The sequence below is a fragment of the Sparassis crispa genome, assembly GCF_003851025.1.
Source record: "Sparassis crispa DNA, contig_000000F, whole genome shotgun sequence".
NCBI lineage: Eukaryota > Fungi > Basidiomycota > Agaricomycetes > Polyporales > Sparassidaceae > Sparassis > Sparassis crispa.
The window spans coordinates 3,634,925-3,662,374 of NW_020939747.1; the positions used below are offsets into that span (position 1 = coordinate 3,634,925).

General features: G+C 51.3%; 9 protein-coding genes across 9 annotated transcripts; 5 read left to right on the forward strand and 4 right to left on the reverse strand.

Moving 5' to 3' along the window:
• Window positions 1-497: 497 nt before the first annotated feature.
• Window positions 498-2,671, reverse strand: SCP_0113550 (Efflux pump FUS6; the record flags this gene model as incomplete). Its single annotated transcript, XM_027753578.1, has 10 exons — window positions 498-842; window positions 915-1,279; window positions 1,337-1,424; window positions 1,476-1,644; window positions 1,693-1,801; window positions 1,855-1,934; window positions 1,983-2,088; window positions 2,159-2,264; window positions 2,320-2,445; window positions 2,492-2,671. The coding sequence occupies 10 exons, from the start codon at window positions 2,669-2,671 to the stop codon at window positions 498-500; spliced, it is 1,674 nt and encodes a 557-aa protein (XP_027609379.1).
• Window positions 2,672-4,282: 1,611 nt separating this feature from the next.
• SCP_0113560 (hypothetical protein) lies at window positions 4,283-4,659 on the forward strand (the record flags this gene model as incomplete). Its single annotated transcript, XM_027753579.1, has 3 exons — window positions 4,283-4,295; window positions 4,355-4,548; window positions 4,600-4,659. 3 exons carry the CDS (start codon window positions 4,283-4,285, stop codon window positions 4,657-4,659), a joined length of 267 nt encoding a protein of 88 aa, XP_027609380.1.
• A 1,647-nt stretch (window positions 4,660-6,306) lies between these two features.
• SCP_0113570 (hypothetical protein) lies at window positions 6,307-7,853 on the forward strand (the record flags this gene model as incomplete). The annotated part of the gene is made up of 11 exons (XM_027753580.1): window positions 6,307-6,385; window positions 6,442-6,591; window positions 6,649-6,703; window positions 6,785-6,846; window positions 6,906-7,037; window positions 7,093-7,178; window positions 7,229-7,345; window positions 7,397-7,406; window positions 7,470-7,510; window positions 7,562-7,587; window positions 7,652-7,853. The coding sequence occupies 11 exons, from the start codon at window positions 6,307-6,309 to the stop codon at window positions 7,851-7,853; spliced, it is 960 nt and encodes a 319-aa protein (XP_027609381.1).
• A 489-nt stretch (window positions 7,854-8,342) lies between these two features.
• On the forward strand, window positions 8,343-9,929 carry SCP_0113580 (Homoserine kinase; the record flags this gene model as incomplete). The annotated part of the gene is made up of 6 exons (XM_027753581.1): window positions 8,343-9,062; window positions 9,123-9,242; window positions 9,303-9,482; window positions 9,544-9,572; window positions 9,625-9,642; window positions 9,698-9,929. The coding sequence occupies 6 exons, from the start codon at window positions 8,343-8,345 to the stop codon at window positions 9,927-9,929; spliced, it is 1,299 nt and encodes a 432-aa protein (XP_027609382.1).
• A 108-nt stretch (window positions 9,930-10,037) lies between these two features.
• SCP_0113590 (Dynein heavy chain, cytoplasmic) lies at window positions 10,038-21,118 on the reverse strand (the record flags this gene model as incomplete). The annotated part of the gene is made up of 21 exons (XM_027753582.1): window positions 10,038-10,088; window positions 10,144-10,277; window positions 10,328-10,520; window positions 10,580-10,746; window positions 10,796-11,851; window positions 11,905-14,306; window positions 14,358-15,064; window positions 15,119-17,009; window positions 17,064-17,519; window positions 17,573-17,923; window positions 17,973-18,048; window positions 18,104-18,391; window positions 18,447-19,559; window positions 19,609-19,654; window positions 19,707-19,720; window positions 19,777-19,856; window positions 19,910-20,004; window positions 20,058-20,142; window positions 20,195-20,759; window positions 20,814-21,060; window positions 21,113-21,118. 21 exons carry the CDS (start codon window positions 21,116-21,118, stop codon window positions 10,038-10,040), a joined length of 10,023 nt encoding a protein of 3,340 aa, XP_027609383.1.
• A 198-nt stretch (window positions 21,119-21,316) lies between these two features.
• Window positions 21,317-21,916, forward strand: SCP_0113600 (Small nuclear ribonucleoprotein; the record flags this gene model as incomplete). The annotated part of the gene is made up of 5 exons (XM_027753583.1): window positions 21,317-21,331; window positions 21,386-21,412; window positions 21,470-21,532; window positions 21,723-21,804; window positions 21,864-21,916. 5 exons carry the CDS (start codon window positions 21,317-21,319, stop codon window positions 21,914-21,916), a joined length of 240 nt encoding a protein of 79 aa, XP_027609384.1.
• A 147-nt stretch (window positions 21,917-22,063) lies between these two features.
• Window positions 22,064-23,315, reverse strand: SCP_0113610 (Peroxisome biogenesis factor 10; the record flags this gene model as incomplete). The annotated part of the gene is made up of 6 exons (XM_027753584.1): window positions 22,064-22,129; window positions 22,183-22,599; window positions 22,656-22,939; window positions 22,991-23,071; window positions 23,126-23,203; window positions 23,264-23,315. The coding sequence occupies 6 exons, from the start codon at window positions 23,313-23,315 to the stop codon at window positions 22,064-22,066; spliced, it is 978 nt and encodes a 325-aa protein (XP_027609385.1).
• Window positions 23,316-23,424: 109 nt separating this feature from the next.
• SCP_0113620 (Protein MGR2) lies at window positions 23,425-24,007 on the forward strand (the record flags this gene model as incomplete). Its single annotated transcript, XM_027753585.1, has 4 exons — window positions 23,425-23,477; window positions 23,588-23,659; window positions 23,710-23,803; window positions 23,861-24,007. 4 exons carry the CDS (start codon window positions 23,425-23,427, stop codon window positions 24,005-24,007), a joined length of 366 nt encoding a protein of 121 aa, XP_027609386.1.
• A 428-nt stretch (window positions 24,008-24,435) lies between these two features.
• Window positions 24,436-25,558, reverse strand: SCP_0113630 (predicted protein; the record flags this gene model as incomplete). The annotated part of the gene is made up of 4 exons (XM_027753586.1): window positions 24,436-25,143; window positions 25,196-25,255; window positions 25,306-25,350; window positions 25,406-25,558. The coding sequence occupies 4 exons, from the start codon at window positions 25,556-25,558 to the stop codon at window positions 24,436-24,438; spliced, it is 966 nt and encodes a 321-aa protein (XP_027609387.1).
• Window positions 25,559-27,450: the final 1,892 nt, after the last annotated feature.

The window sequence follows — 27,450 nt, forward strand, 5'->3', positions numbered from 1 at the left end:
GAGAAACCATAACGCAGACATAATTTAGGTGCATTTACAACGGCTACTAGGGGATTAAGTTTCTGCTCAAATTTCGCGCACCTTCAACCTCTAGTAAGCGGGTCCACCGATCGATCAGATCCAACTATATCTGGCAGCTAACTAGAAATCGAGCTAAAACGGCATCCGAGTCGCTGCCCGTTTCTGAGCCAAGAAAGTTCTGTTACCATACAGACCGGATTCTTTGGACAGTCGCTAAGTGTTGCGATTATGGGTCCTCAACTTAGACATCCCGGAACGTGAGACACATGCCAAGTATTCCCTCCCACGTGTAGGCAATAGCCGAGACTGCCTTAATATCTACTGAACTTACGTGTTATCATGATACGGTATAGATTGCAAACGGAATGACTCGCAGCAGATAAGTTATATACATAATTGCAAAGAGACAAAAAATCAGTATCATACACGGTCGGTTTAAACAAACACCAAACGCCGTAACCTGGACAATATTGCACTCAGGCATGGTCGCTTTCCAGCTCGTGCACTTCCTTTATGCTACTACTATTCTCTTGGAGACCCCACTGCTTGTCGACCTGTGTATGCAGAGGCAAGTGCTCCATGAGCAGACTGAACAGAAGTCCGAGACCGGCGATCCCAATGAAGACCTGCCACACGACATGCAGGCTCCCTGCGAACGCAACCTGCACCTGTGTCTTCAGCGGCTCCTGCAGCGTCGGAATGAGCGGAATGATTGAATACGCGATCGCGGAACCCTGAGAAAACTGTTGCGCAAACGCCGCTGGGAGCTGCTTCTTCAGCTCGTTCTGCAGCACAGTACCTCCGATAGTGATACCCAAGATCTGCAATGAAACGTGGAAGTCAGATTAGCCGGAGGACGTGCGGCTAATACATCAAATGAAGTAGATGCTCACGTTAGCGAAACTGCGGAAGAACGTGTACACAGAGAGCGCTTGCGCACTCAACTCTACTGGAACGGGCGCGAGGAGAGGGAAGAACATGGCGGCGGTGAGTAGACCGGCCCCGGCCCCGGCAATGACCTCAAAGCCAATTACGCGGGCGCGCGAGGAGTCAGCGTGAATTGTGCTGAAAAGTCCCATGCCAATGATTAGTAGTGCCCAAGCAGACCATATTTGCGGGCGATAGTGGTGAGATTTTGCGATCGACAACCCCGAGACAAGTGCCATCGGCGCGATGGTGAAAGCCAAACCAAAGCAGTCAACGCCGGAGGCAGTTGGTGACGCATCCTTACATGCTTGGAAGTAAACAGGTAAGTAATCTTGTTGAAAGTAGCTCGTCAGCTACAAGATTGAGCTTGGGAGGCCGACTGACGCACAAAGCATAGCCAAGATAACGGTGAAGAGAACGAATGTCTGCAGCAAACCACTGGCAGCCGTTCGTTTAGCCAAGACAGCGTACGAAACCTGGATTAAGATTGATCGTTAATAACCGGAGTAAATGAAAGTCAAACATACAATTGGATTTCTGGGTACATAAGCTTCAAATACCATGAAAGCGACCAGACCGCAAAGCCCAAGTATGAGGGGAACAAGGATTTGTGCTGACGACCAAGCGTATTGTACCCCGCCCCACGTCAGTCCGATCATGCACGATGTCGTCGCGGAGATCACGAGCACATTTCCCCTAGAGAGACGATCAACACGTTGCCGAAACACTTGAGAATAGACGTACATCCAATCTATCGTCTGCAACTTCTCCTTGAGAGTTCCTGGAGGGCTACGGAGCCTCAGGAAGATAAGAACCAAAAAGACGACCACGCCACAGATAGGAAGATTGAGATCTGGCCATAGACTTTCAGTGTGAAACTTTGGTGAACACGAACTCGGTACCCACAGAATAACCAACGCCACTCCCCATGCTGAGCCAGCGCTCCGCCTACCACCGGCCCGATGCCACTCGCGACGACAAAGCTCCTGCTAGGAAATAAGACATTGTCTACACAGAGATAACCATTGGCTTACATTGCAATAAGACCGTTAAACAATCCTCTTTCTTTCAAGGGGACGAGGTCGGATAAAATGATCTGACACATTGTTTGGATACCCCCTCCACCCGCACCTTGCACGGCTACAACACAGATCTTCTTCAGTAAAGGTATCGAACGAACACCAGGATGTGACGCGAAGCACATACACACCTCTTCCGGCAATGAGAAAATTTAGTGAGGTTGCCGCGCCGCAAAGCGCACTGCCAATGGCAAAGAATAGAATGGAGGCCAGCATGGTAATTCTGCGGCCAAATATCTTGGGCTCGTTAAGCAAGACCGTGAATCATTCATTGACATGGGTTGGAACACACCTGTGCTAGATTCCCACTGAGAGGGACGAAGGCAGTTGTGCCAATGGTGTACGCAGACCCAACCCACACAAATTGCTCCCCGTGCAGAACATCGATGATGCGGGGAAGAGCGGTGGTCACCGCAGCCTGCACGCCGTCAGTTGCGACACCAGGAGATTGCTAAGTGACTGACCAGTTCGAGTGCTGTGATAAACTGCGATGCAGTGATACATAGAAATATCATCCAGAAACGCCAGTCGCGTTTGTGAGGCTCATTTGGAGTAGCGGAAACCTCGATCGGTACAAGCGAGTCGTTGATTGCGGTCTGCACCGAGGACTGCATAGGAACGACGACGCCGTGCGTTTTCGACATTCAGTGGGTGAATGGATTGCGAAACACCCTCGGTATCTTGCGGTCAGTGAACTGGATGTGTAGATAGAGGGCAAAGCGGAGGAAGGACGGAAGGGAAGCAAATGGGTATAGGGTGGGCGATGACCGAACTCGGTCAGTACTGGCATGCATAAAGTTCGCATTTCAAGTTTCTGTGAAGATGCTATCTTCGACCTCCCTGCGACCATGATCTTGGTGTAGGAAATTGCATGGAGGGCGGCCGCGGGAGGTTCCATTCCTCGGCAAACGGATGCCTGACGCCTCGGGCGCGTTTTCGAACCCTTGTGAACCTGCTTTCTTTTGCCAATTGATGGATTTTAAACGCAAGCGTCTACTATAATGACGATGATCCTCACCGACGGTAGGAGAAACTGGGAAGCAGGCGGACCGTAAACCGCACCAAAGGACGGCTTGCAGAATACGTACATACCATATTGTGATGAACTTTACGGAGGATTGAATTCAAGCTGACCTCGTGTGTCGCATTCTGCCGCCAGTGCAGTGTGCACAGCTGTCAGGCTGCAACCGGTGCCTTGTGGCATTCGCCACCGTTCTTCCATATGTGGGCAAACGAAACCAGTAACGGGTGGCGGAGTGAGCGGCTCTGCATTCGCACGCCATGTCCAATTCTCTATTATGTCAAAGGAAAAATCTGAACATTCATGACATACCGTGATCTCTGCAGAATTGATACCTATTCAGCTTACACTCCTCCCCCGTCTCAGCCCGTCCGCTGCCAACCGCAGGTTGGCAGCTCCCGGGCCGTTATACAAGTTGTCGGAAGCTGGCCAAACATCGCAGAATAACCCCGATTCGGTTATAGGGAGTATAGCCAATGCTTAGGTAATGAGATAGGAGGTTGTACCCGGTCCCTATATAGTAACTCGCTCCTTATATGGTCCATCGAAGGAACAGTTTGCAGATGCCTAGTCTCGGAACCAGCCGTTCTGACCTTCGACCCTTTTTGGGAATTGAGGTGGAAGGGTTGTCAGAACGTCTGGTGAAATTTGTATAGAGGGGGGGGGGTATGTAACGCTCTCCTGGCTGTAGCTTCCGCGCAGCGCGTGTCACGCTGGTCATCCCGCGTGTACCTGTGCATCTCCTGACCCCCGCTGGAAGAATTTGTTCATGTGTGCGACCATACGTGTACCTTGGACCATATTCGAGGCATTGGTGACCCGCGAATGTGCCGCGGTCAGGTTCGGATGTTTCGAGTTTTGGCTGAGGTCACGCCCATGTGACATACCCCCCTCCCTCTATACAAATTTTCCGATTCCCTAAAGAATCGGTTATCAGTCAGTCTGTGCACGTATGGTGGTTGCTGACATAAAGTTGTACCCGCGCCGCATATAGTAATTTTCTCTTAGAATGGTTATCCGCTTTTTTTACTTTCCGTCTTTAGGCCACCCGATTCACTTCGGGTTTCCCGCTTCCTGTTCAAGATTTCCGCAACACAAAGTCGGCCGGCATTCCTTGAAAGTTTATTTCCGATGAAAGACTGGAGGAGGACCGATGGCTAGGGGTGATTGTCTGCATCTCTGCACCCATCCTCTATCTTCTCGCAGCTGCATTCACTCTTCACGTAGATTCTGTATGCTGCATAGATGTGAGTGTGCCTGATACTTCCTCCCTCCTTCTCTCCCTTGCTGATGTCGACACTTGCAGCTTTGGATTTATATCCTCTCCTCATCGTAGACAATAAACCAGCTACTGTGTGGCTCATCGGAGAAGTCGACTCATCTTGGTTCAAACTTCGCGGTGGACCCTTGGCCGTTGTGAGCATCAAGATCGGTTCAAACACTTCAGATGTTTTGAAAGTGTCACGCTTCCAGAGCACCGGGAGTGGAGAGTATGCTTCTGTATGTTGAATTTCTTCTTTTCAACAAATATTTGTTATTCATTGCTTTAAGGTGGAAGCCTTCAAGACGTATTTGATGCCGACACCAAGTTCGGCCCCAGGAACACTATGAGACAGATGCATGCCATGGACATCCACAAAAATGATCTCGTCCTGGTCGAATGTAACATCACTCGTTGGAGGGTCGATGCTAAAGGTAAGGCTTCATACGAGAAGGGCTGGACCAAGTGGCGGACAGGTTTAGCCTCTATCTTATATGAGCCTGTGCTACTGCTTGTAATCTGCGCTACCTACGTTTATTTTCTTCCCCACTATTCGCTTGCAGTGATTGCCACTGTAAATTTACATGGCTTGACTACGGGATTTTCTTGTATACTATTACTATGACTACCGCCTTATCACATGTCGCTCTCACAGAAATCGATGCTGTGAATATACGTGGGGGGACTAGGGAATCGGACATGGCGTGCGAATGCAGCGCCGCTCACCCACAAGTCACTAGACGTTATCGGGAGCGACCCAACATCTTAAACGCCCAATTTGGTAACCGCCAGGTTGCTCACGTGAACGTCTGGTTACGAGACTAGCAGATGCCATTGTGCACACCTTGAGGGAAGCGCCGCCTCCTCGCGGCAGAGACCTTGCTTGCGAAATTTTCCACCACACAGATTCGGGACTTGTCCTGCAGGACTCATCATGCACACGGAAGAGACTGGGGAGTCAAAAAATGCAACAATATAGAGGGACTCAGAGAGACCTTGCAAGCAAGAATCACGTTACAACTTCAAGATCGCCAGTCAACTAACTCTCCGCGGAGCGGTTCATAAATGTTACCCACATAGGACGCTGTGCCAGATTGACACTTCTGAAAGTTGCCAGCGAACGTGCCTGAGACTCAGATTATGGCAGCCAGTGGGAGGGTCGCTGTCTGGCATTGGAGAGTCCAGTGGTCTTCTCTCGCACGTCTTCTGATCAATCAAGACTCTTCAGGTTACTATTCTTCAGTGCCACGACTTGGTATGATGCAAAATTTAGTTATTTCTCAGAATACAGTATGTCGGGAGAAAGCGTGAGCATTCCCAAACACCCTCGCACGTCAACAAGCTGAAACTGCAGGCCAGTCGACGGAACACCCGCGCCGAGACATCTCCTTATCAGACACCTGAGCGCTGAACGCTGTGCGAGCATGGAAGTCCTGCATTCATCTGTGTGATATCCTCCGCTGATTACTATCGTATCCACACATCCGTTACCACAAACGGGCGTGGCCTCTCTCTGTATGCTGACAGGAGGCCTTGCGCCCTCTGTATGGAGACCAACTGCACTTGTAACAACACATTGGGCGCCACACCAAGTGAAAACACATGTATTTCGAAGAAGGCAGCGTCGAGCTACCATCTCCCTTTTGCACTAGTCCGACTGATCAACAGTCGGGATAGAATCATTCCGTGATTGATACTGAGCCAACGTCTTCTGTGGTTGACGCAGTGGTGAGTTTAACGCGTGAGTAGACACTCTGCCTCAGGATATCCGTGTCTGACCGCGTGGCGCCGTATTTCATACTGCGGAGCATGTTAAGTTTGATGGATTTTTATAACTTTGGAATAGCCCTCAGGACAACGCCGGCTGGCAGTTTGTAGAATTCACGTTATGCCCTATTTGTGTGTGCATGCCAAGTAGGTCTAAAACAGGTTGCAGAGTGGTTATAACATTCCGTATCATCCACACTAACCCCGCAGTGTGTTCAACGGTCGCCAGCATGGACACGTCGCCTCAGGCTGTCCTCCGATCTTTGCAGGGAATCTCTGGGAGTGTCTCAGCGAACAGGTATCTCACAGGTATGTTGTACCACTGTTCAGTGTTTGTTTCCCGTCTTCACGGACGTATTGTGCAGCCGCAGGTCTTACGCTGTTAATCTATGACACTGTGTTGACGCTCGGCGACGAAATACGTCTCGTATGGTTCCAGCCGATCGACGTTACGAAGCTAGTGTTCCTGTTTACTCGATACGGTGTTATATCCGCCCTACTCTCTGTAGCAAATGGTATATTTCCATTATAACTTAATTACACTCCTCTCGCTGAAGCAGTGGTTGTTCCAGTCACGAGTGGCATGGCATCCCACACAACGAAAGTAAGTGTCACTCATGCTATGCTGTATGATCAGTGACTTATTTCCGTAACAGTTGTGAGCGAACCATATAACGCGTTGTGGTAATTACACTTACGGCCGCCTAGCTGTCAAGGATGGATAATCGCTGTCGGGGTGTCCACTATTCTTTCTACCGCTTCGACCAACTGTACGTGATATTGAGACCACGGAGATGAATGTTTTTCATACTTAATTACCCCATTCTAGTCGTTCTGATCGTTCGCGTTTATGCGCTATATGACCACAGGAAGAAGATCTTGCGAATCTTGATATACGCATGTGTATTGACCTTTTCCATTGGAATGGTTTTCGGAGCTTTAGCGCTGCGTGAATTGATAGGTAGGCATTTATTTACCTCATTTCTCGGTCCACGATGAGTCCACTATTCACTCAGCTAGCATGATCTGGGAGCCGCTTTTATATCGGACATGTATCCTCACGTCGCAGCCTCATTATCTTGTCGGATACTGGGCGCCACAGGTATGTGTTATGACGTCTCCACTACATCACGCAGTCTGACAAGATTGCAGGTTGCATTCGAATTGTTCACCTTTCTGCTCACAATTTTTAACGCTGCGGAACGCCCACGGCGTGCTCAAAGCAAGTTAGTCACAGACTTGTACCGCGACGGATTTCTGTATATCTTTGTACGTCTAATTCGTGGTGCGTGTCTGACCTATATTGATTAAAGTCTATAGATACTTTTCTGTAAGCAAATTGTCACGTGTCCAGTAAATAAACGATAGACTTTTGTAACTTTTCTGGTCACAGGGATTCGCGTATTGAACATGGCGCTGAGTGCCGTTCCGGATGTGAGTATGCCTATGGTATCTGGAACACGTTGATTCTGACAACTTCGCAAGGCGGCGTACAACTTGTTGACACCATTGTATGCTCTAGATCATTGATTCTTGGCTTTTGAGTAGTTGATTCACGTGAATATTCACGCACAGCTTTACATGGTCCGTCACTATCCTGACACTTTCGCGCTTGGTTCTACGGGTAGAGGATATGAGGCGCAGGGCCGGTACAATGCACGGCCACGTTGATGCGTTAGAATTAACGTTGCAGCATGAAGCTCACGTCGAGGCGGCGGTGGCCGGCCGTTTTCCCTTCATCACTGTGAACACAGTGACGACGGAGGCCGTTATATAGACCGATGATCAATATTTCAATAGGGTAGTATCTTAATGCTTGTATATCCAGGTGCTTAGGTCAATGTACAGTACAGTGCTAGTACGATGTCGCAATCATCCGTTCGTTCTGTAAGAGACTACTGCCCGAATTTTGGACTCAGAACATGAGGACGCTGTGGAGTGCCGTAGTGGATGGAGCGTTAATAAAACGTTACTGCGTAGAAGGCGAGAAACCTAGATACCTTCCTTTTACAGATGCACACCCGGAGTCTTCTCCGGGCCCGGAGCGGCCAACGGACTTTTCCAATCAGGGGCTTAACCCGGAAAGATTTTCCGGTCCGTGCCCGTTCAAGGAAATCGCGCTAATCTTTTCCGCGTCGGGAGCCTCGAGCGCGTTTACCGACCGCTCAGCTCGTCAGATGCAATTTTGCTACTGTCACCACTGGTCGCAACAGCGTCGCAGCTCACGACGACGACGACGCCCGCGACGACGAGTGTACTGCTCGTGATGTCCCACTCATTCATCGTCCGCGTCCCCGCCACTTCCGCCAACATCGGTCCCGGCTTCGACGTCGTCGGTCTCTCACTCTCGCTCTACCTCACTCTCTCTGTGACCGTCAACCCGCCAGCTCCTGGAGATCCTCCACATCCTCCACGGCTGCTCTATACTGGCGAGGGTGCCGACGAGGTTCCGCTAGATCCCTACAAGAACCTCACCACTCGTGTCGCGCTATACGTCCTTCGGTGCCATGGCATCGCGCGCTTCCCTGCCAATCTCTCCATCCACGCCGCGAACGAAATTCCCTTTGGCCGTGGACTCGGCTCTTCTGGTGCTGCTGTCATCGCGGGCGTCCTGCTAGCCGATGCAGTCTGCACACTGAACCTCTCGCGCGAGCGTATGCTCGACTTCGCTCTCATGGTCGAGCGCCATCCGGACAATGTCACCGCCGCGCTCGTCGGCGGCTTCGTCGGCTCGTATCTGCGCGAGCTGGACCACAAAGCGGAGGAGGCCGCAAGCGTGCCGCTGAGCGAAGTTCTCCCCGAGTACCCACCTGACGCGGGCGAAGACTGGGGGATGGACCCGCCCCACCCGCCGCATGGGATCGGCCACTACGTCCGGTTTGGATGGTCCGAAAGCATCAAAGCGGTCGCGATCATCCCGCGCTTCGAGCTCAGCACGGCGAAGGCGCGGGAGGTGTTGCCACTGAGCTATTCGCGGAAAGATCTGGTGTGTCAGACGAACTCAGAATGTCCTTTACTCCGAGTCTAACGATGCGAATCCACACAGGTATTTAATTTGCAGCGGCTAGCCGTGCTGACCACCGCGCTGGGGCAATCACCTCCCGACCCCGATCTCATCTACGAGGCGATGAAGGACAAAATCCATCAGCCGTACCGAAAAACTTTAGTGAGTGTCGCACATCGCAGGAAAAAGGTGGCTATTTTGATGCGTCTCGTTTATCTCCAGATTCCCGGTCTTCCAGAAGTGACTTCGAGCATTACACCCTCGACCCATCCCGGTCTGCTCGGCATCTGTCTTTCTGGTGCAGGTCCCACTATTCTTGCGCTCGCGACAGGCGGGTTCGAGGCAATTGCGGAAGACGCACGTGCAATATTTAAACGTCAAGGTATAGAAGTAGACTGGAAGGTACTCACCGTTGTTGGTGGTAGCGCTGTCCAACATTCATAGCCTGTATCCATAATTCCAGAGTGATCCGCTTGCCACTCCTCCCAAATCGTAAGTCATTAGATCGTCAGGTAACACAAATTATAAACGAATGAAATGCGAGGTATCGTAATGCACGCGGGTATGCCAACATCTACACTTGTTTCACTTCACTTCTACAATCTAACCTCCCGCAGTGAGACACACAGCTCGTGTCGCTACCAGAGCGCCGGCCGTGCTGACAATTGGCAGGTCGACAGTGAAGAGGATGTGACTGCGGTCGCTGTTCAGATAGACGGGCAGGTTCACCGTTGCGGCGGATGTCGCAGAGCCTTCTGCCTGCACCCAGCGGATCTGCGACGGGTTGAGGCGGACGGTCTCGCCATCGTTAAGCGTAAGCTTGTCCTCAGACCACGCCGCGCCTTCTAGCACTAGACCTACACCAGTATCGCAAAGTCAGCCCAGACAATAAAGCATCCGCGAAAAGAAACACACCATCGACAATGAACGCGCCAGGATCGTTCACGCGCTCAATATCTAGACTGAGTTGTAGCGTCTCCAAGCTCCACTTCTTCCGGTGGGCGACAGCTTGGCGAGTCGCAGTGATGTACGCCTCTGGGAAGAAGAGCCCGCCAAGCCATACCTCAAGATTGTTCAGGTTGTTCATTCCAGCGATGCTGTCGAGCTGTGCTAGCCGCCGCGCGAAATCGGATATCCAGCCAGATACCGCCATTGCTTTCGGCACCTTGTATTGCCGCCAGTGGGTAGGGATGGTACCTGAGTATAAGATATCAGCAAATGCGAAGAGACAGTAGATTAGTGCATACCCTTCGTCAGAGAGCTCATCAAGGTGCGGAGATGGTTGGTTTGCTTCAGAGCACCCTCGCAAACCTTGATGACATCAGCCAAATCTCTGCGAACTTGCCCCAGGAGTTTGCTGCCGATGCTGCCCTCACGGAAGAATAGCCGGTAGAGAGGATCCTGATTGTCCGCACTTTGCTTTTGGAGTGTGTTGAACGTCTACATTCCAACCACGTCAGTCATGTTGCAGACGCAAAACTGATGTCAACGACACCCACGGCAGGAAGCTGTTGCAGCCATTCGCGGCAACGATCCAGAAGAGACCTCATCCACGCAGGTTGCTGAGACACCTGGCCCTTGGATGGACCCACACTCGTAGCAGCCCCTTCATCGTCATCATCAGCGAGGAGCCTCATCTTGCGCAGCTTCCCAAGCAGCTCATTCCCTGAAAAGACATCAGTTCGAATATCTAAATGAAGATAAGAGTGCGTTACCTTGAGCAATAGCAATGACGCGTTCGGCAGTGGGCGGAAGGCCCAGCCACGCTGGAGGCTCCTTGTCGGGTAGTCCCTGCACCCATGACAAGAAGTGATCCAACTTGGTGCCATCCGGTACACCCAGCACTTGATAACCTGTGGTACTCGGGACCAGATGGAAATCGACATTATAAGCGGACGGAGTGAACAGTCCGTCAACGAACGCATCCAGGATCTTCTGATCGAAATCACTGTCAACTCTGCCACCATACACAGACTGCTTGACGAGCGTTCGCAGGGCATCCCAGGGAATAACAGCTGGGTCGATGTTCGCGCGACCCTTTGCGATGGCGTTGAGCCACGTATCGATTGTGTTGAAGGCGGAAGCCATATCAGAGTCGTTGAAGTCGTAGACTTGGCTCCAGCCGAGAGGAACGTAACGCAGACGCTCTTGCACTACGGCGTGGAACCAGGCAAGCAAGAAATATAGACGGACCTTTTCCGCAGGCCCTTGTGACAGACGAGCGGACGATATTCCCCGTAGCGAGTCAGTGAGATTAGCCTTGATACCAGGCGGGGGCTCATTCATGACAATACGCGACTGTCGCAGGATATTGACAGGTATGCTTGGGTTAGCTTCCATGGTCAAGAATAGGCGGAAGTTCCGGTGAGGGTTCAATGTTTGCAGCTTCTTTTCCAATTGTCCGAGCCAAGACGGTGCAAGATGAACGTTCTTGAGCAGGACACACGAACCCTGACGGGCGGCGAACGCGATTGCCTGGTCCGCTAGAGTGAAACCTTCCTGCGAACCCATTGCAACGGAGGCACACCGAACACCAGCGTTCTGCACCAAATTCTCAACGCGATAACTCGCATCATAACCCGTGACGGAGACTAGTGCCAATGGTGTGGCGGGAAGAATCTCGTCTGCGACCATGCTGCCGAGATCGTAGCCCGACTCTGCAGCCATGTCAGTCTGGAAGACGCCTTTCACGAACAATGCCGTTGATTGGAGCAGTCGGTCGGGTCTCAGGCACTTGATAATCATCATTCTGCGCACGGCTTCGACCGCAGCTAAAGGAATATCAATTACCAACTTAGAGTGAAACTCAGCTGGCGTGACTCACGGGTGGTTGGATCCCACGGCGAAGGGACCGATAACTCTGGACTGCTAGACTCGAGGAAGGGAATCCATTCTGTTTCATGCCGCAGCACGTGCTCGAGGACCGGTTTGAATAGTGGCTGCTTCGCAAAGTTCTGTAATCGTTCGCTCTGGTCGGCGGACAAGATAGAACTCTGAACAGTGGACCCAGGTGCAACACTAACACCACCGTCTCCACTTTCCAGCAGGAACTCCAATTCATCTGCGATTTCCTCTATCCCGCGAAGCTTGACTTGGGCCAGTAGTACTGCGAGCATGACATGGTCACGATGGAACAATGCCCGTGACGTCCTCTTGTACACCACGAGGAACAAATCATTGAGAAGAATATCTCTACGACGGCTGTGATCTGTGACATTCTTGAGATTTGGGTTGTGGTGGAGAACATAGTCAAAGATATCGAGGAAGAACCTCAGAGAGAACTGGTAGAAGTGATTGACGAGGTTCAGCTGTTCCAGGATGAAGAAAACAGCGCTGCAGCCTTGCGCTAATGGAAGGTACTCCGCGGTGACTTGCTCTACTTCTTTCATGACGAGATCTGTTTCCTCCACTTTCCTAGTAATTTCGGCAGCTTCTCGCTTAAGAGTCTCCAACGTATCAATGACTTTATCGTTGTCAAGGATATTACCAGTTGACTCGTTCAGAGCTTGTAGTAACAACTTTTCCAGGGTCCTGAGGCGAAGACGGAACTCGCCCTGCATCTTCATGAGATCGGTGCGCTTCCGCTCCGTGTCAGGGCGTTCCACCTTCAGCACTTGATCCAGTGATTGGCTCTGAAGAGAGCTTCTCGTCATCGTAAAATTGACGAAGGTCACCCTGCTGCAGATATCGGGAGAGAACTCGACCGAAGGATCTCGCGTGGAAAGGAACATCGTGAACGAGGGCGAGAAGTCGATATCCTGGTTACCGAGACGGATGAGAACACGTCCTCCAGTTCTCCGAATCTCTCTGTTCAGCACGGGGTTCAGAATGGGGTCAAGATGCTCGACGTCCTGAATCATCAGAGTGTTCCCGAATCGCAAAGCACTTTCCAGCACCTTGAGGAATGCCTCGTCCAGGAAACTGGTGACTGTGATCTTGCGGTCCTTGTATTCGTTGAGCAAAAAGTTGGTCGCTTGGCCACTCGGATCGATTATCAAAGGGTACCGACTGAAGCGCTTGATCATAATCGCATTCTCGGTGCACAGGTTGTCGGACGGCAGACCTTTGGACTGCCAGCTGAGGCGGTCATCTGCAGTGGAAAGATAGTCTGGAAGTGACAGTTCGGTCTTGAACTTGATGTTGGCCTCTGCCAGATGGTTCGACCATTCCTGCCACATGACTTCCCGGTAATGCTGATCGAAGAATCCACCGTACGCTAAAAATCCAGCAGACAGTAGCACATCACCGGCGATTGTGCTCATCTCTGTGTCGAAGGTACGACTGCCTAACTCCCATCTGGATTTCTCCGACGACAAACTGTCCAGCAGCTTCATGCTACGATCGACTTTGCTCTGGACACGTTCCATCTCTGAAGCGATAGCCTGAGTCTCCCTGATGAGAGCGGCATACTCCTCCTTGTACCTCTCTATGCTGGCCTCAAGTTCGGAGATCATGCCGATGATCATTTTGGCCTGTTTTTTGGTCTGCTCTGCTTGATCTTCCAGCGACTGCACTTCGTTGCGCAGGGGTTCTACCTTATCCAGGATTTCGGAGAATCGAACCTGAGCGATTGCCCACTTGACCAGAGGACCACAAGCTTTACTAGCACGCTGCACGGTTTCAAAATTGTATGATGGGCGGCTCATGAAATCCTTCTTCATGGTATCGCGCAGATGTTTGGTCATTTGATTAACCGTGTCGAAGTTCACAATCCGCTGGATGAAGTCGTCGCGACGAATAATACCCTGAACCGCACGCCAACTGTCAATCTTGTGGCCAAGGATGGTACAGACCGACTCCATCGCCAATTTGACGGCCTCCGGTGGATTCGCCATGGTACGAACTTCCTGGAGATGCTGCCTCTTGATGTTACTGACCGCCGACTGGGCTTCGATAACAGCTGGTTCTGCATCAGCGAGATCCTTCATGACGACTTCACGACGCTCCTCGATATTCTGATCCTGCTCAATAAGGGCTGCCTGTATTTCAATGGACGCAGCTTTCTTTTGCTCCGCTTCCTGCTGATCGGCTACCATCTGCTTCAATTTTTCGTTGGCCTCGATATTTTTCGCTTCCAACTGCGAACGTTTGATGGCAAGGCTCTTGCGCAATTCTTCGACTTGTGTCACTGTGTCACGGAGTTTGTCCAGCCCAACGTGAAGATGGCGCTGTTGTTCTTCCAGCTCTTCTCTCTTCTCATTATGAAGTCGAACATAATGATTGATACTGCAGGTATGTGTTAGGATTAAAGTCGGACAGCAAAAGGAATTACTCAACAAGTCAAGGTAATGTCGCGGTGTCACATAATTGTAGCGACCTTGACGTCGACTGAGGCGTTGATTGATCTGATGTAGTGACTGGTGCACGTTGACCAGAGCATTGACCACGGCTGTTCGATGGACAGGGGGCATAGCCAAGTCACGATAGGCGATGGGGAAGAGGGCAGGAGGATTGTATGACGGCACGTCCAGATCCAACGTGCGAGTAAACTCCATACCAACTTGATAGAACGCCTGGTCGGACCAGTCACCAAACCAATCCAGAACGCAGCGATTGAACAAGGCAGGAGAAGTAGCAGCTCGCGAGGCCAGACCATTCTCCGGAGGATTCATGGTGAACACGACATGGAGGTTCTTGGCAACCTGCTGGGTAAACCACCGGTAGAGCTCCTCGTGAGAGTCAAGCATGAGACCATCACGTTGAGATCCTTCTTTACAGGCTGTCATGAGGGCGGAATGTTCGTCGCCTTCAAACAGACCTGGCACCTCAGCGTTGGCAAGTAGGGTATTCATTCGCTCGAGAAAACCAGAGTCGAGCACGTTTGACTCATCCATTATGAAGCACATTTTCTCTCCCTTGCAACCTGCTCGACGAAGAACGGTCCTCAGGTCCTCGTCAAAATCTTCGCCGGTATACTTGTTTGAGACCTTGATTTGAAAGATGCTCAAACCGTTCATCCAAGCAACAAAGCGAGACAGAGTAGTCTATTGCACTTTTTTCAGCATACGAAGACCGGACGACTGCACTTCATTACTCACTTTGCCACTGCCGCTGACTCCAATCAATAGCAGATGACCCTGAATCTGGCGGAAAACCCGGTCAATGCGAAGAACATGGTCCAGAACGTCGTTAAACAGGACGAGCGGTACATCGAGTTCTTCCTCGTAAAAGACTCGGAGTCGAGCTTTGGTATACTCGCGGAGAACCTCTCGGTCTACTGGAATGTAGTTCTTCGAAGTCCAGTTAGAGAAGAGGATGGGACGTGTTAGAGCTTCGTCACGATTGATGGTCGGGAAATGGTCCATAGCAGCAGCATCAATACTATCATCCGTCCACTGCTTCTCCTCTTCTGTGACAAGCCGATCCTGGAACAGACGCAATGCTTCGTGTGCCCATACGCGTACAAGGCCTTCTACTGATAGAATCTCCAAGGGCCTGATCGCTTCATAAATACCGCGTACCCACCGTGTGAGTTCACGGGGACTGTAGACGTAGTGAGCTTGTACATCCGTCGTGAAGTGCTTCTGTGACGCGAGGTACAACGCAACCATAGCATCCGTGAGCGGCTCGGCATACGTGCGGAGGTTCGGGACCACTTTGAGGAGGGCACGGTTGTAGGTCCCGTAGATCTGCTTCAAGGATAATTCTCCAGGATAGTCCACCATTACCAAAGGTGCATGACGAAGGAATCTGTGGCTGAGAGGAACACGGCCGGGATCCGTAGGAGGGTTGCACGCCCCAACAAACTGGATGCGCTCTAGCCTTACCCACGCCATATCGGATGTTCTCCAGTAACCACCAGATTCGACCAGTTGCCGAATGAAAGAGATGACGCGCTGCGTCCCGTACGTGTCTGTAGCCGGCAAATTGATCTCATCGCAGAAGACCACGAGCCAACGTCCTATCTGAACAGGTGCAAGAATGACACCATTAGGTGTCTTACGGTATTCGCAGTATTGTTCGAACGTTTTCAAGATCAGATCTGGCGTAGTGGCACTGGAGAAGTTCAGACCAACGACTTCCATGTCAGGGAGCTTGCGCAGAGCACTGAAGAGAGTCATAGTCTTGCCAGAACCCGGAGGTCCGCATAGCATGAGAGGCTTGTGCTCCGATAACCAAGAGTAGAGGACTTCTTCATGTCGGACAGTATCAATGGTTGGCACGACCACATCCGAGGCCGTCACCGCATGCGCCTCGATCTCGATAACGGGAACTCTTGACTGCCAACTGAACCACTCCCCATTGGATACTTGGACGTCATAGTCAAGAAGGGAGCTTCCTGGACCCAAGAGCGGGAGATCTACACCAGTCTGCTTCCGGAGGAAATCACCTAAATCGGAACGCAGCTCCAATCGAGCATCGCCTGAGAACGCCCAGATGATGTTGACCAATAATCGCTTGGTAACGTATTGCTCCACCCGTTCGGGAGTTAGAGGGAAGTCCGAGTGTTGGATGTTGTACTCGATAACGGTTCGTACCGTCTTATTGATGAGGGAGAACAAGGTGTTGAGAGCACGCGTCGTGGTGAAATCCATAATGTGTTCAATGGATGCCGCGAACTCGAGAGCCGACATAACGAGATCACCTTCTGCGAAGTAGGGCTCGAGAATAACCGCCACTTGCTTCTGAGTGATGAGATTCGCAGACAATGCATTATCCGATGCCAGAGCATCAGAGCGGCGACCAGGCATCTCCAACCCTTCCTCATCCTCAGCGTCAAGAGGCACCGTGGACAGGGCATCGAGATAATGACGGAAAACCATGGTGGGCTCGACGATGTCTTCGCTGAACCAGATCATACCGCAACGGCTGACAGTTGCGAGCGTGGCGTATTTGAGATGTTCCACTTCGAACATAATGCGCACATTGGGTGGAAGGTTCAGACGTTCTCCGTTAGGGAGGGTTAGCAGCTTGTTGTCATCGAGAACACTGGAGACGATGATAATTAGCTGTTATAAGACATGGCTTTCGATGCAGAATTACCTGTTCAGATTCTCGACCCATTCTGGATCAACGTCACCGTCGAAGATGATCCAGTGCCTCTTGCCACTTTCTCCACGTACGTCATCAACAATCTTGCGTAGTGTGTGTGTGAACAGACCGTCCTTCCACTCACGTGTTGTAGGATCCAGAGTACCATATAGTGCATCCTTATGCATGGCCTTAGGATCGATGACGTACGCCACACCTTCAACGCCATCGAGTCGCTCGAGTGCCGCCAGTAGAACACGCCATGCGTTACTCTTTCCGCTTCCGGAGGGTCCGACCATCATCAGACCATGCTGAATCTTCTGGATCTGATAAAGCTGGAGAATCTTGGCTATCCACCTCTCGCCTTCCACCAGGCGACGCTCCGAGCATACTCTGCTGATCTGTTCCCGCAGTGCATCTAGATTGACAGGAACATAGTCTGTTCCTGGGAACACGTCCGCCAATAGACTGCGCGCAAAACCGACTTGAGTTGCAAAGCAGATTCAGTAACAACTACTTACCTCGTCAACAGTGGCACGTCGTCAGCAACTAGCTTGGGCACTATTGTCTCGGTGACACTCTGAATGAGGATTACTTGCTCGGATATAGCGTCTGAGAGCCCTCCAGGGTCGCCATTCCCGTCGCCAGAGCGTGCATCTTGCAGACGCTCGCGCTTGAGGATACCCGCGCTCGCCAACACAGCTTTCAACGCGCGAAGACCGAAGTCGTAGTGAGGCTGAGGAGAAAGCTGCTCGTCGCAAAGATTGAAGAACGGCACGATCTTGGATGCGAGTGACTCTGCAGTACGGAAACCCTGGGAGAAAAGCATGACTTGTGCGATCAGTTCACGGTCTGGTCGAGTCATAGCCATTCTATATGTATGTCAGAATTCTGCCATAGGGGCAAGCTATAACAACATACGGTCTGAACAATTTTGTCAAGTTTGGCGGAAGGGTCGAGCGACCGGCGTAGTTCGGGTTAGTCGTGATGAATATACCTAGGAGTTAGCAACGTAAGATTCATGAGAAACATGTAGAGAAGGGGGTATCTACCAATGTTTTTGTTCAACTTGACATTCTTTCCAACCAGCTCGATCTCGGTGTTGGGATTCTTGACAAGCGCAGCAAGACCTTGCTGAATGCTTTGCACTTGTTGAGAGACGGCACTCAGAATACGTTCTTCCAGACGATTGAACTCGTCGAAGCATCCCCAAGCGCCTACTTGACAAAGACCGACAAAAATTCGACCCATGGCCTGAAAGTCGAAGGTCTCGTCACAGCAGAACACCAGTACGAAGCGACCAAGTTGCACCCCAAGTGCCTTGACTGACTCCGTTTTTCCTGGGGAGTACGTGTGAATAGCTATGACAATTGTACACTATTCCCGTGTACTCACCAGTTCCGGCAGGACCGAACGGAGCACCACCTAGCTGGTTACCTAAGGCTTGTGTCAAGGTCAAGTAGCACCTATCCGTGAGTGGTGTCTGCACGAGTCGATCCGGGACACCGAGATACTCCCATCCGTACGGGAACGATGTGTCGGCGACCTTAATCGACAGGTGATCCAAAGGATTCTCCACACTCTGGTCGAGGTAGAAGCGCATCTGATACAACCAAGAGAAGGCTCTATTGTCGGACACACGCTGTTGAATGAGCGTCCGGATGACATCACGCTGGTGGACGAGCTCGGTGATGAGATGCTCGCACTTGCGCCGAGTGACGGGGTTTAGCTCGGTGAGAACGACATCCGCAAGGAGATCAAGTCCTTGTCGGACGACGTCGAGGGGAACATCGAGAGACTGTGAACTTTCAAAGGCGCTCTCCACAGAAGCCGTCCATGCCACTTGTATAGCGAGAGTGACTAGCTGGGCCGGATATTTCTCCATCCATGTCATGAATTGATCCTGAGGTAGCGGCGTAGCAACACCGTAAAAGGTCTGCAACTCGGATACTGCGTCAGATAGCAACTGCGCCAGAGATACCCTCATCTCCGCCTCCAGTTTGCCCAACCAGTCGTTGATCTTCGGGTAGTCTTTGAGGAGGATAGCATCCTTAAATTGTACCTCCTCTCCTTCGCGAGAAGCCATGCCTTGTATCTGCGTCAAGTCATCATCCAACATGATGGTCGAGATGCCAGCGAACATCTTCTTTAAATGCTTCATGATACGTAATATTTCTTTGCTGTTTCCAATTATCTCCAGCAAATCTTCGTCACCAACGAAGTAGAATCGAGGGAATGATGCCCGCTCCCGTTCAAGGTATTCTCCGAGAGCTTTCTGGATCTTGTTTAAAAGGTCTGCGAGACGCTCCAAGCTCTTCTGTATACCCTGGATGTTCATAACATCAATGACGAAAGGAGACTTGTAGACTTTCTTCATGACGGCCAAGAACTCGGTGTTGATGTTCTGGAAGCGTGCGCTCTCGACAGGAAGGAGATGCTTGATGTCAGCACTGCCAGAGAAGATTCCTTCCAAGTATACCCATTGGCGCTGCACATCGATCCAGACATCTGTATGAAGGGTTAGCGCGGGAGACGTTAGCGTTTATTAATCACTCACCAAATAGCACATGGATGCGATTCAGCTTCTCCTCCCAGGAGCCAGCCTAAAAAAAGAATTAGTAATTCGCCTCGAATCCCTCACATTTCACGAAGTACCTCCTCTTCGAACACTGCGAATCGCGGCTATCAGAACGACGTGCGTCATTCATGAACTGGGCTCTCGTACCTTTGTAGTACGGCGACAGCTTCATAGCCATCAAAGAGTTGAGATTCTCGCTGCATTTGTTGAAGAGGTCATCCCAACCTCTAGAGAGTGAAAGTCAACGACTTCTTCTTGACATGAGCAACCATGCACGTACCGAATCAAACGACATCTGTTCTGATAGTTGACGAGATCTAGCGTGTAATTTGTCCAGATTTCTTTGACCTGCTTGATATATTCCTCTAGCGCCATCTAGTCAAATGATTAGAATAACTGTCGCGACCCAACAGGAACCAGAAACTGACTTCGCCCTGGGCTTGTATGATGACTTCCTTGATCAGATTCTCATTCTTGCGAAGATCCATATCGTAGACATGTCCGAGCGTCATTCTGAAAGAAGTTCCTTAGACGGAATTGAAGCACTCGATATGATATGACCCACAAAGTCAAGCCAACTTGCGACGGCACCCGCAAGACCTTGAATAATTGCTTCCAATGTCTGTCTTTGAGAGCCTCCGACTTCAACTCCAAGATGAGGGTATTGGACTTAAGCAAGGCACGCAATGTGTCTTGCACGTACTCGAATGCGGCATACTGTCTCATGCGCGTTGGCATGTCCTTCGTTGAGGATAGAAGCCCGTCAATCTGCTGCCTAAGTTTCCTCGGTTGCACGGTAGCCCATGCCAACTCCCTCAATTCGCCTATTTGGCCCCAAATACCGGAGAGCGCGGTCCATACTGCTTTCAGGTCCCGTAATTCCTCGAAGACAGGTTCCAGGCGGGTGTGGCGTATAAGCTCGAGATCCAAGGCCTCTTTGGCTTTGCAGACCAGATCGTACTCTTCTTGTACTCGATTGAGCTTTCCTTCAAACACATTGATCACATTAAGTGCGGTGTCGGAACGCATGCTGCCTTGAACGGGACGAGTTTGCTCCCATTCCTGTATGGTATCGTTTATCTTGTTCTCTACGATCTTATCCTCAGCTACGATCTTCAGTTGTAGTCCAGCTGCAAAAAAACACGTCACAGACGCGTCTGAACAGATGGACCGACGAAACGCACCAAGCTGCTCTTGGATGGAGTCGTTCTTCCTCTTCAGAATCTCATTATACGCACTCCATTCGCCCTGAAGCTGGTCACTGTACAGCCAGTCTTCCGGGAACTGGTAACGGAAACGTTCCAGGGTCTTCTCCCCACTTGCGCATAGCTCTATCATCGGGCCCCATGTCTTCGTCTTACGTTTGAGGTCTTGCACGAAGGTGATGAAGGTGACTGCAGCCGCAGTGGATGAGTTGGACGGTGCCAACAGCTACGAAATGAAATGAGCAAAATCTGGCGGACATGACAAGTTCACGACGGACCTCCATGGTTGCTGGCTGGCTGCAATTGCAAGGAAACGCGACTGCGACGCGTCGTCACAACTCGTGCGGCTTTTGCCGAACGACACCTTCTTGTCGTCCACCACTCTGCTTCAGTATTGCATTTGCCTCCTGCAGTTCGCTCATCATCTTAGTCTCTCATTCTCGACTTACCGCCTCAATATGTCTGGACGTCAGCAGCGTGTGATGGTTCAGCCCATCGTACGTCTCGATTTCTTCTCCTTGGACTGACTGTTTGACTCAGTGCTTCACCAGAATGTCATATTCAAGAACCTTCAGCAGGTACACAGTTGTTTTTCCTCTTTCCAGTTAACCCGCTTAGTCTCTCCATTTTTTAAGCGAACAAAAGTAGTGATTTGGCTGTACGACAATATCGAGATGCGCATTGAGGGCCGGATAATTGTACGTCCTCACTCCGACTCGAACACGCCTGGCGTTGAACACCAACTCAATGAAAGGTGTTGGCTGCATTTTGATGCGTCTCGTTTCCTGCCCTCCGCTCGAGCCTAACGCTTCCGAATCGCTGCTGCGCCACTTTTCCCCTTTCCTCTGGCTCGTGTTCATGAACTCTCGCTCACGTATTTCCGCTCAGGGCTTCGACGAATTCATGAACGTCGTGATCGACGAGGCAGCCGAAGTATACGTGAAGGAGTCAAAGCCTCGACGAGAACTTGGTGCGCGTTTTCAGGGTTATGCTTGTGGCTGCGTTTGGTGCTGACAGTTCGGCGTTCAGGGCGCATTCTGCTCAAGGGCGATAATATCACACTAATTCAACAAGTCGTGTGATAGTCGTCTAGGAAGCTATCCGACTAAAACTTGACCACTGCGCAGAGTGCACAGGTCCTTGTTGTACGATTTGCTGTGTGTACAGGTACAGTGCGAATACCATCTTGGAGATCCTACAACGGCTTTACCCTGCAACGAGGCAAACCGCTACAAGTTGTAGATGGACAGTAGAGTGTTCAGTTGGAGAGCTTGTCGGCAAAGTGGACATTCGGGCTATGATGTGGATTAGCTCCAGATACGCATAGATCACCAAGGCCGAACTTCACCTTCTCGCGACCCCACCCGACTATGCAGTTCCAACAAAAAAGATGACCACACTCCGTAGCACAACTTGCCGTGCGCTCTTCCAGGCAGAGTGTACATGTTCGGGCAGCTCTCACATTCGGTGGTATGCGTGTGACGTCTAGAACTGTCCGCTCATCGTCTTCAGCGGAGGGTTGGGGTGCTTCTTCCCTATCGACAGGCCCGAGCATGGTTGACACAGGGTTATCATCAATATATGTTTCACGAGAGTTGTCCACAGGTTGCTTGTCCTTGGACCCTCCTGAAGCCTGCGCGGCAGACTTCGCTGTAAAATTACGGATTGCACCTATGAGACGGGATAGTAGTCTGACGGCAAGGAGAACGCCTAGAAGCGAGTACGAAGGCGGACGGGTATTTGGGTCTTCTGGGATGGAAGAAATCTGCAAACGAATCATCTTCAGCGTGCTCGTCCACGAACACGAAAAGGAAGGCGCACATAACGGAGCCCTAGAAATCTCTTCGCGAGGCTATAGTAGGTTCCCCGAAAGTAGAATATTGCGAGGTTAACCTCAGATAATACTTCGAGCAACGTCGGCAACCTCTTCACGATGGAGCCTAATGTCGATGTCTGGGAGAGAACAGAGCCCCATTTCGCCAGCAGATATGAGGGTAATGCTGGTAGCATCACAAGAGCTGCTCGCGTTCGCCATGACGGCGGTCTCTCCGTGTGCACAGAATGCAGCCAAATATCTGTATACTCCTCACCGAGAGTCTGGGAGGCTGTAAAAGACTGATGGGTCGAAATGCTGAAGGGCGTACCACTATACTCACCTCGACCAATAGTCAAGCCATAGTACAGTAACCTGACGAGGAGGTCAATCTCCTTGTCCCAGCGCGTGAGCCAACGTGTTCCTAATGAATTCTTGAATATCTAACGCATACGCCGGGTGAGCAGCACACAGTTACCTAGCCAGGACCTCAGAACGGACTCCGTCTGCTCCCGTAAGGATGAGACGCGGAAGAAATCTCGTTGATTTGACCGGACTGTGCCCAGTGGACTGACGTGAATGAGCAAGAATCATACGGACTAAGGGATGGACACACTGATCTGAGCTTGCTGGGCCGGGGGGAACGATAGAAGTGGCGTGGCGGCCATGGTAAACTTGGCTTAAGAGGCTGAGGCGTGACCTCTCCTTGGCTTCGTCCATCTTCAGCATCTTCACAACGTCTTCAACTGGTTTCTGTCGCACTTCTTTTTTCTCACCATGGCTCAACCACAGCGAAATTACGCTGGCCCTACTGTATGGCAAAAATGTACGTGAATTTCGTGCGTTTTCCTTGCGACTTATGTGTAACATATCTGCGTAGTGAAGTATGGAACTATGACACTTCTTCAGTTGTAGAGTGAACCAACATAATCTACTTCAGGATGGGTGCTATGATGGGCGCAGGGGTTGGCCTTACTATAGGATTCATCTTTGGCTCGTATAGCATCTTCAGGTGTGTCTTCTGCCGCGAGGATAGCGCAGTTACTGACTCTCCTCTTCCAGAGGAGGTGCGGGACCGCGAGGGGTCCTCCCAACGCTTTCGCAATACATGCTGAGTAGTGCCGCTACCTTTTCCTTCTTCCTTGCCATTGGTTCGGTGAGCAGCTGTCAGTTTTTCTTTCGCCGTCCGATTGACGAAGTTGTGGACGTTGAGGTTATCCGCAATGACACGGCTCTACCGCCACACCTTGAGGCTGCTCGGTTACAGTTCACATCACCCATCGTGCGGTCAAGAAATGAAGGTATTGCCATGATGAAAAGGAGGTGGGACATGGAGAAGGCACGAGAGCGACAACTCTGAATACAATGGCTACCATGTCGGTCTGCTATCTTATCTCTCGACGGCCAGGACCCATAGGCGAGTGTACAGCAGGCGTTGGGACTACATACTGCTTGGCTACTACGGATGAATGGCATGTCTCAGTGAGAACACCCTACTGTTGTCCTACATGTCGCGCTACTGTACTCCTTGACAGAGTCCCACTTGGCTTCCCTTGATATCAAATCCGGGAGCACTTGCAGTGGCAAGGTGCAAGGAGCTCAGTGCGGTGAGTGCGAGATGGCGAAAAAATAATGTCCATGTGCTTCGCAATCTGGAGGCGGCGGCATGAAGGCAAACATGCAATGTCCGAGCATGATAGGGCAGCACTACAGCATCATTATCAGCAAAAAAAAACATATTTACCGATAAGGAGCTCACATTGGCATAACGCATGAGACTACAGGCGATCAATTATCCCTCCGCGTAATTCTGCCCCAATATGTTTGCAGCCTGCTGCTACATGACCGGACGGACCGGAGGCTACGGCTCGATTTCACAGAGCGTAGGCTAGCGGCCCCACTACAAACGCGTCGTGGCGGCTTCTCCCATAGCGGAATTGGCCCAGAAATCATAGGACGCGCAGGTGCAAGTTGCGGTTTCTTCATCGGACGCAAAATCCGGTCCAAGAGGCCAAGCTTCTTGATCTCCAATGGAGCCTCTGGCGAGAGAGGAGACTCCGGCTCGTACTCCTGGTAGTGAATGGTCGGCATGTCGAGAAACTTGACGGATGAAGGTGATCGCCCCGTCCGTGTTCGGATGGACGAGCTCGACGACAGGATCGATTTCGCTGGTGCAGGCTTCGACCGAGATGAAGCCATGGAATCCAGGGATCCGGACCGCTGCCTCGATGGCCCCATTACGCGGTCGTTCGTATGTCCTAAGACCGCAATGCTCCGGTCCGACGACTGGGACGCTGTGGGGCGGATGACGGACGACCAGAAGTGTTCTGCGTCATGACCCGCGCTTCCCTTCCGGTAATGATGCCACGGGTTACCGTACTGGACAGGAGACGAGACGAAAGGAATCTCGGGCATCTCGTCGAACACGGACGCCGAATCGATCGATAACTGTGACGACGACATGTCGCTGTCGGGCGAGTGTGGTGTCGGGGGTGTCTGATATGCAGCTCGTCAGACAGCACATCCTTCCTACGCGAACAGCACTCACCAGTGAGTAGCATAGGGACAGAGGATTGTCGTGCGTCTTCGACTCGGTGGGATTGTGCTTCTACAAAATGGATTCAGCTCGTCAACTGATGGCATCTGTATGCCACTCACGTAGTCATCGACGAGGGTTGTAGATGTCGAACTGCCCCATGAGGACTGTCGCGAAGAGCCCGTCAACACCGCTGCCTACACCTTACCCGATGGTACTCACGTTCGCTGCTCGCTCTGAATGCACCCAGTCCAACCAGATCTGGGTATCGCCCTGGGGCATGGCGTAAAAGCTCGTCCTCTTCTGCATAGGCTGGACGTCAAAAGTTTTCGCGTTGGCGTAGAAGCGTCGGGGAGAGGTCGACGTCACTGACATGGCGAAAGTAGTAGTGGATGGGTAGAATGTAAGATGGGCGCTGCGCTCTCGGATTCGGAGCAAGCCTACTAAGTGCTCACATATCCTACACGTGGGGAAGGGCGTACGGGACCCTGCGACCCATGAAAAACTAAAGATATAGAAAGCACGAGTGAGTCATGCAGGCATCAGTGCGGTCGCAAAAGCATGGCAAAAGCGTGGATCATCGAACACGAGGCGCGCGTATCATTACCAACCAGAACTTTCGACTGCACGAGAATGCCCCATGCAGGCACTGTAGCTGAATGGGTGAAGAGTTGGAGTGCAAGAACTCAAACAGAGACCGAGAAATACCCGCAGTCGTGGCAATGAACTCCAGGGCCCGCGAACGCGGTGTACTGGGTGACCGTTGGGACACCCGGTTGCGTAGCGTTGACGTAGCAACTTCCTGATTACACCGCTTGGAAAGTAACGTACATTGACGTTCATCATACAAATACGGACTTAGCGTGGTACAACGACTATCAGAAGCCTCTAATATTATTACCACGGCACTTCCGAGGTGAATACACCGAGGTTTTCAGCTGGCAGCATACCATGCAAGTTCCCTGACTTCAGGAACTGGAAGAGAGCCAATGTTCCTATTCCGTGGAACATTGCATCTGCTAGATTTTCAGCCGACGACCTACCGTACAGTTCCCCGACTCCAGGAACTAGGGATGCCTTGTGTTGGGAATTTGTGGAGCACATCTGCCAATAGGTTCATTGTACGGATGTAAGCAGCTGTAAATGGGTCGAATAATGAAGCTTATATAGTCAGCTGTTGTGCCCATTATTGCCTCGTCTGAACTCACCTCTGCGTATTTATATGTGTGTAGGTCTCAACCACTCCAGGGCGAATGAGATGATGGTCATGAGTAAACTCTCCGCATGGGAATGATATTATTAAGCTCTGTGCGCAATAGGGCATAGTGAGAGAAGTATGTTCTATGCAAGGACCGAAGCTGCAAAACACAGGACCGGCTTACCTTCTTTGAATGGGTCGTTGTCCTCCAACCGCTCACACGCCGTGAGATGAACCTCGTCGTGGCATAGGCATAGGTCACCTAATGACCATCGAGGGGGGATGCGATACTACAGTGATCCTGAACATTTCGCGTCAGTATAGCTGGAATGAGCACAGAACATCGGAAGAACGTGCAGAGAACGACGCACTCATGTCTGACAGCAGACACTACCTGTGAGGCGGCCTAAGTGCGCGCCCGCTAGCGCTACCGGCTTCGTCAATTCCTCCCCCATTGATTGTGAACGTCCACCCATGACTGTGCCCGCATGCTTCGCTAATACTCGCAGGATGTAAGGCTCCCTTCCACGGCACAGGAAAGATGCTGTCGTCGGAGGGGTCTACATCATTGCGTCTTTGAAGGTAGATGACGGGGGGCAGCATAGATTTCCACCTCAGTGAAGGCATACGTCTCATTTGCCTGTGCATGCGTCGTCAGTATCGTCGTCGTTTCTATGACGATCAGCGATTGCGCGGGATGACTGCTCCCCGAAAGCATCTGACTGTGATCGACTTCCGGACTCGCGCGCTCACATCCGGTGTGGATGGTGATCAGACCCAGGGAGGACCTAGTACACAATGCATGAAAAAGATATGGGCACACTGCATGAAGAGGAATTCGTATTGTCACAGCTCACCGTTATTAGCACGAAGCTTTATTTGAGCCTGCTCGCCGCGAAGAGCCTCAAACTTGAAGCTTGTCACGTGGAGCAGAAGCTCGAAGTCTGCCGGGGCATGCATAAATCGGATTCTAGACAGGGTCAGAAAATCCGGTTAAGCCCCCCCCAGGACCCCCTCCCCCCCCCCCCCCCCCGTGGGAACTTCCCACGGTCCATATATAGAAGGCACC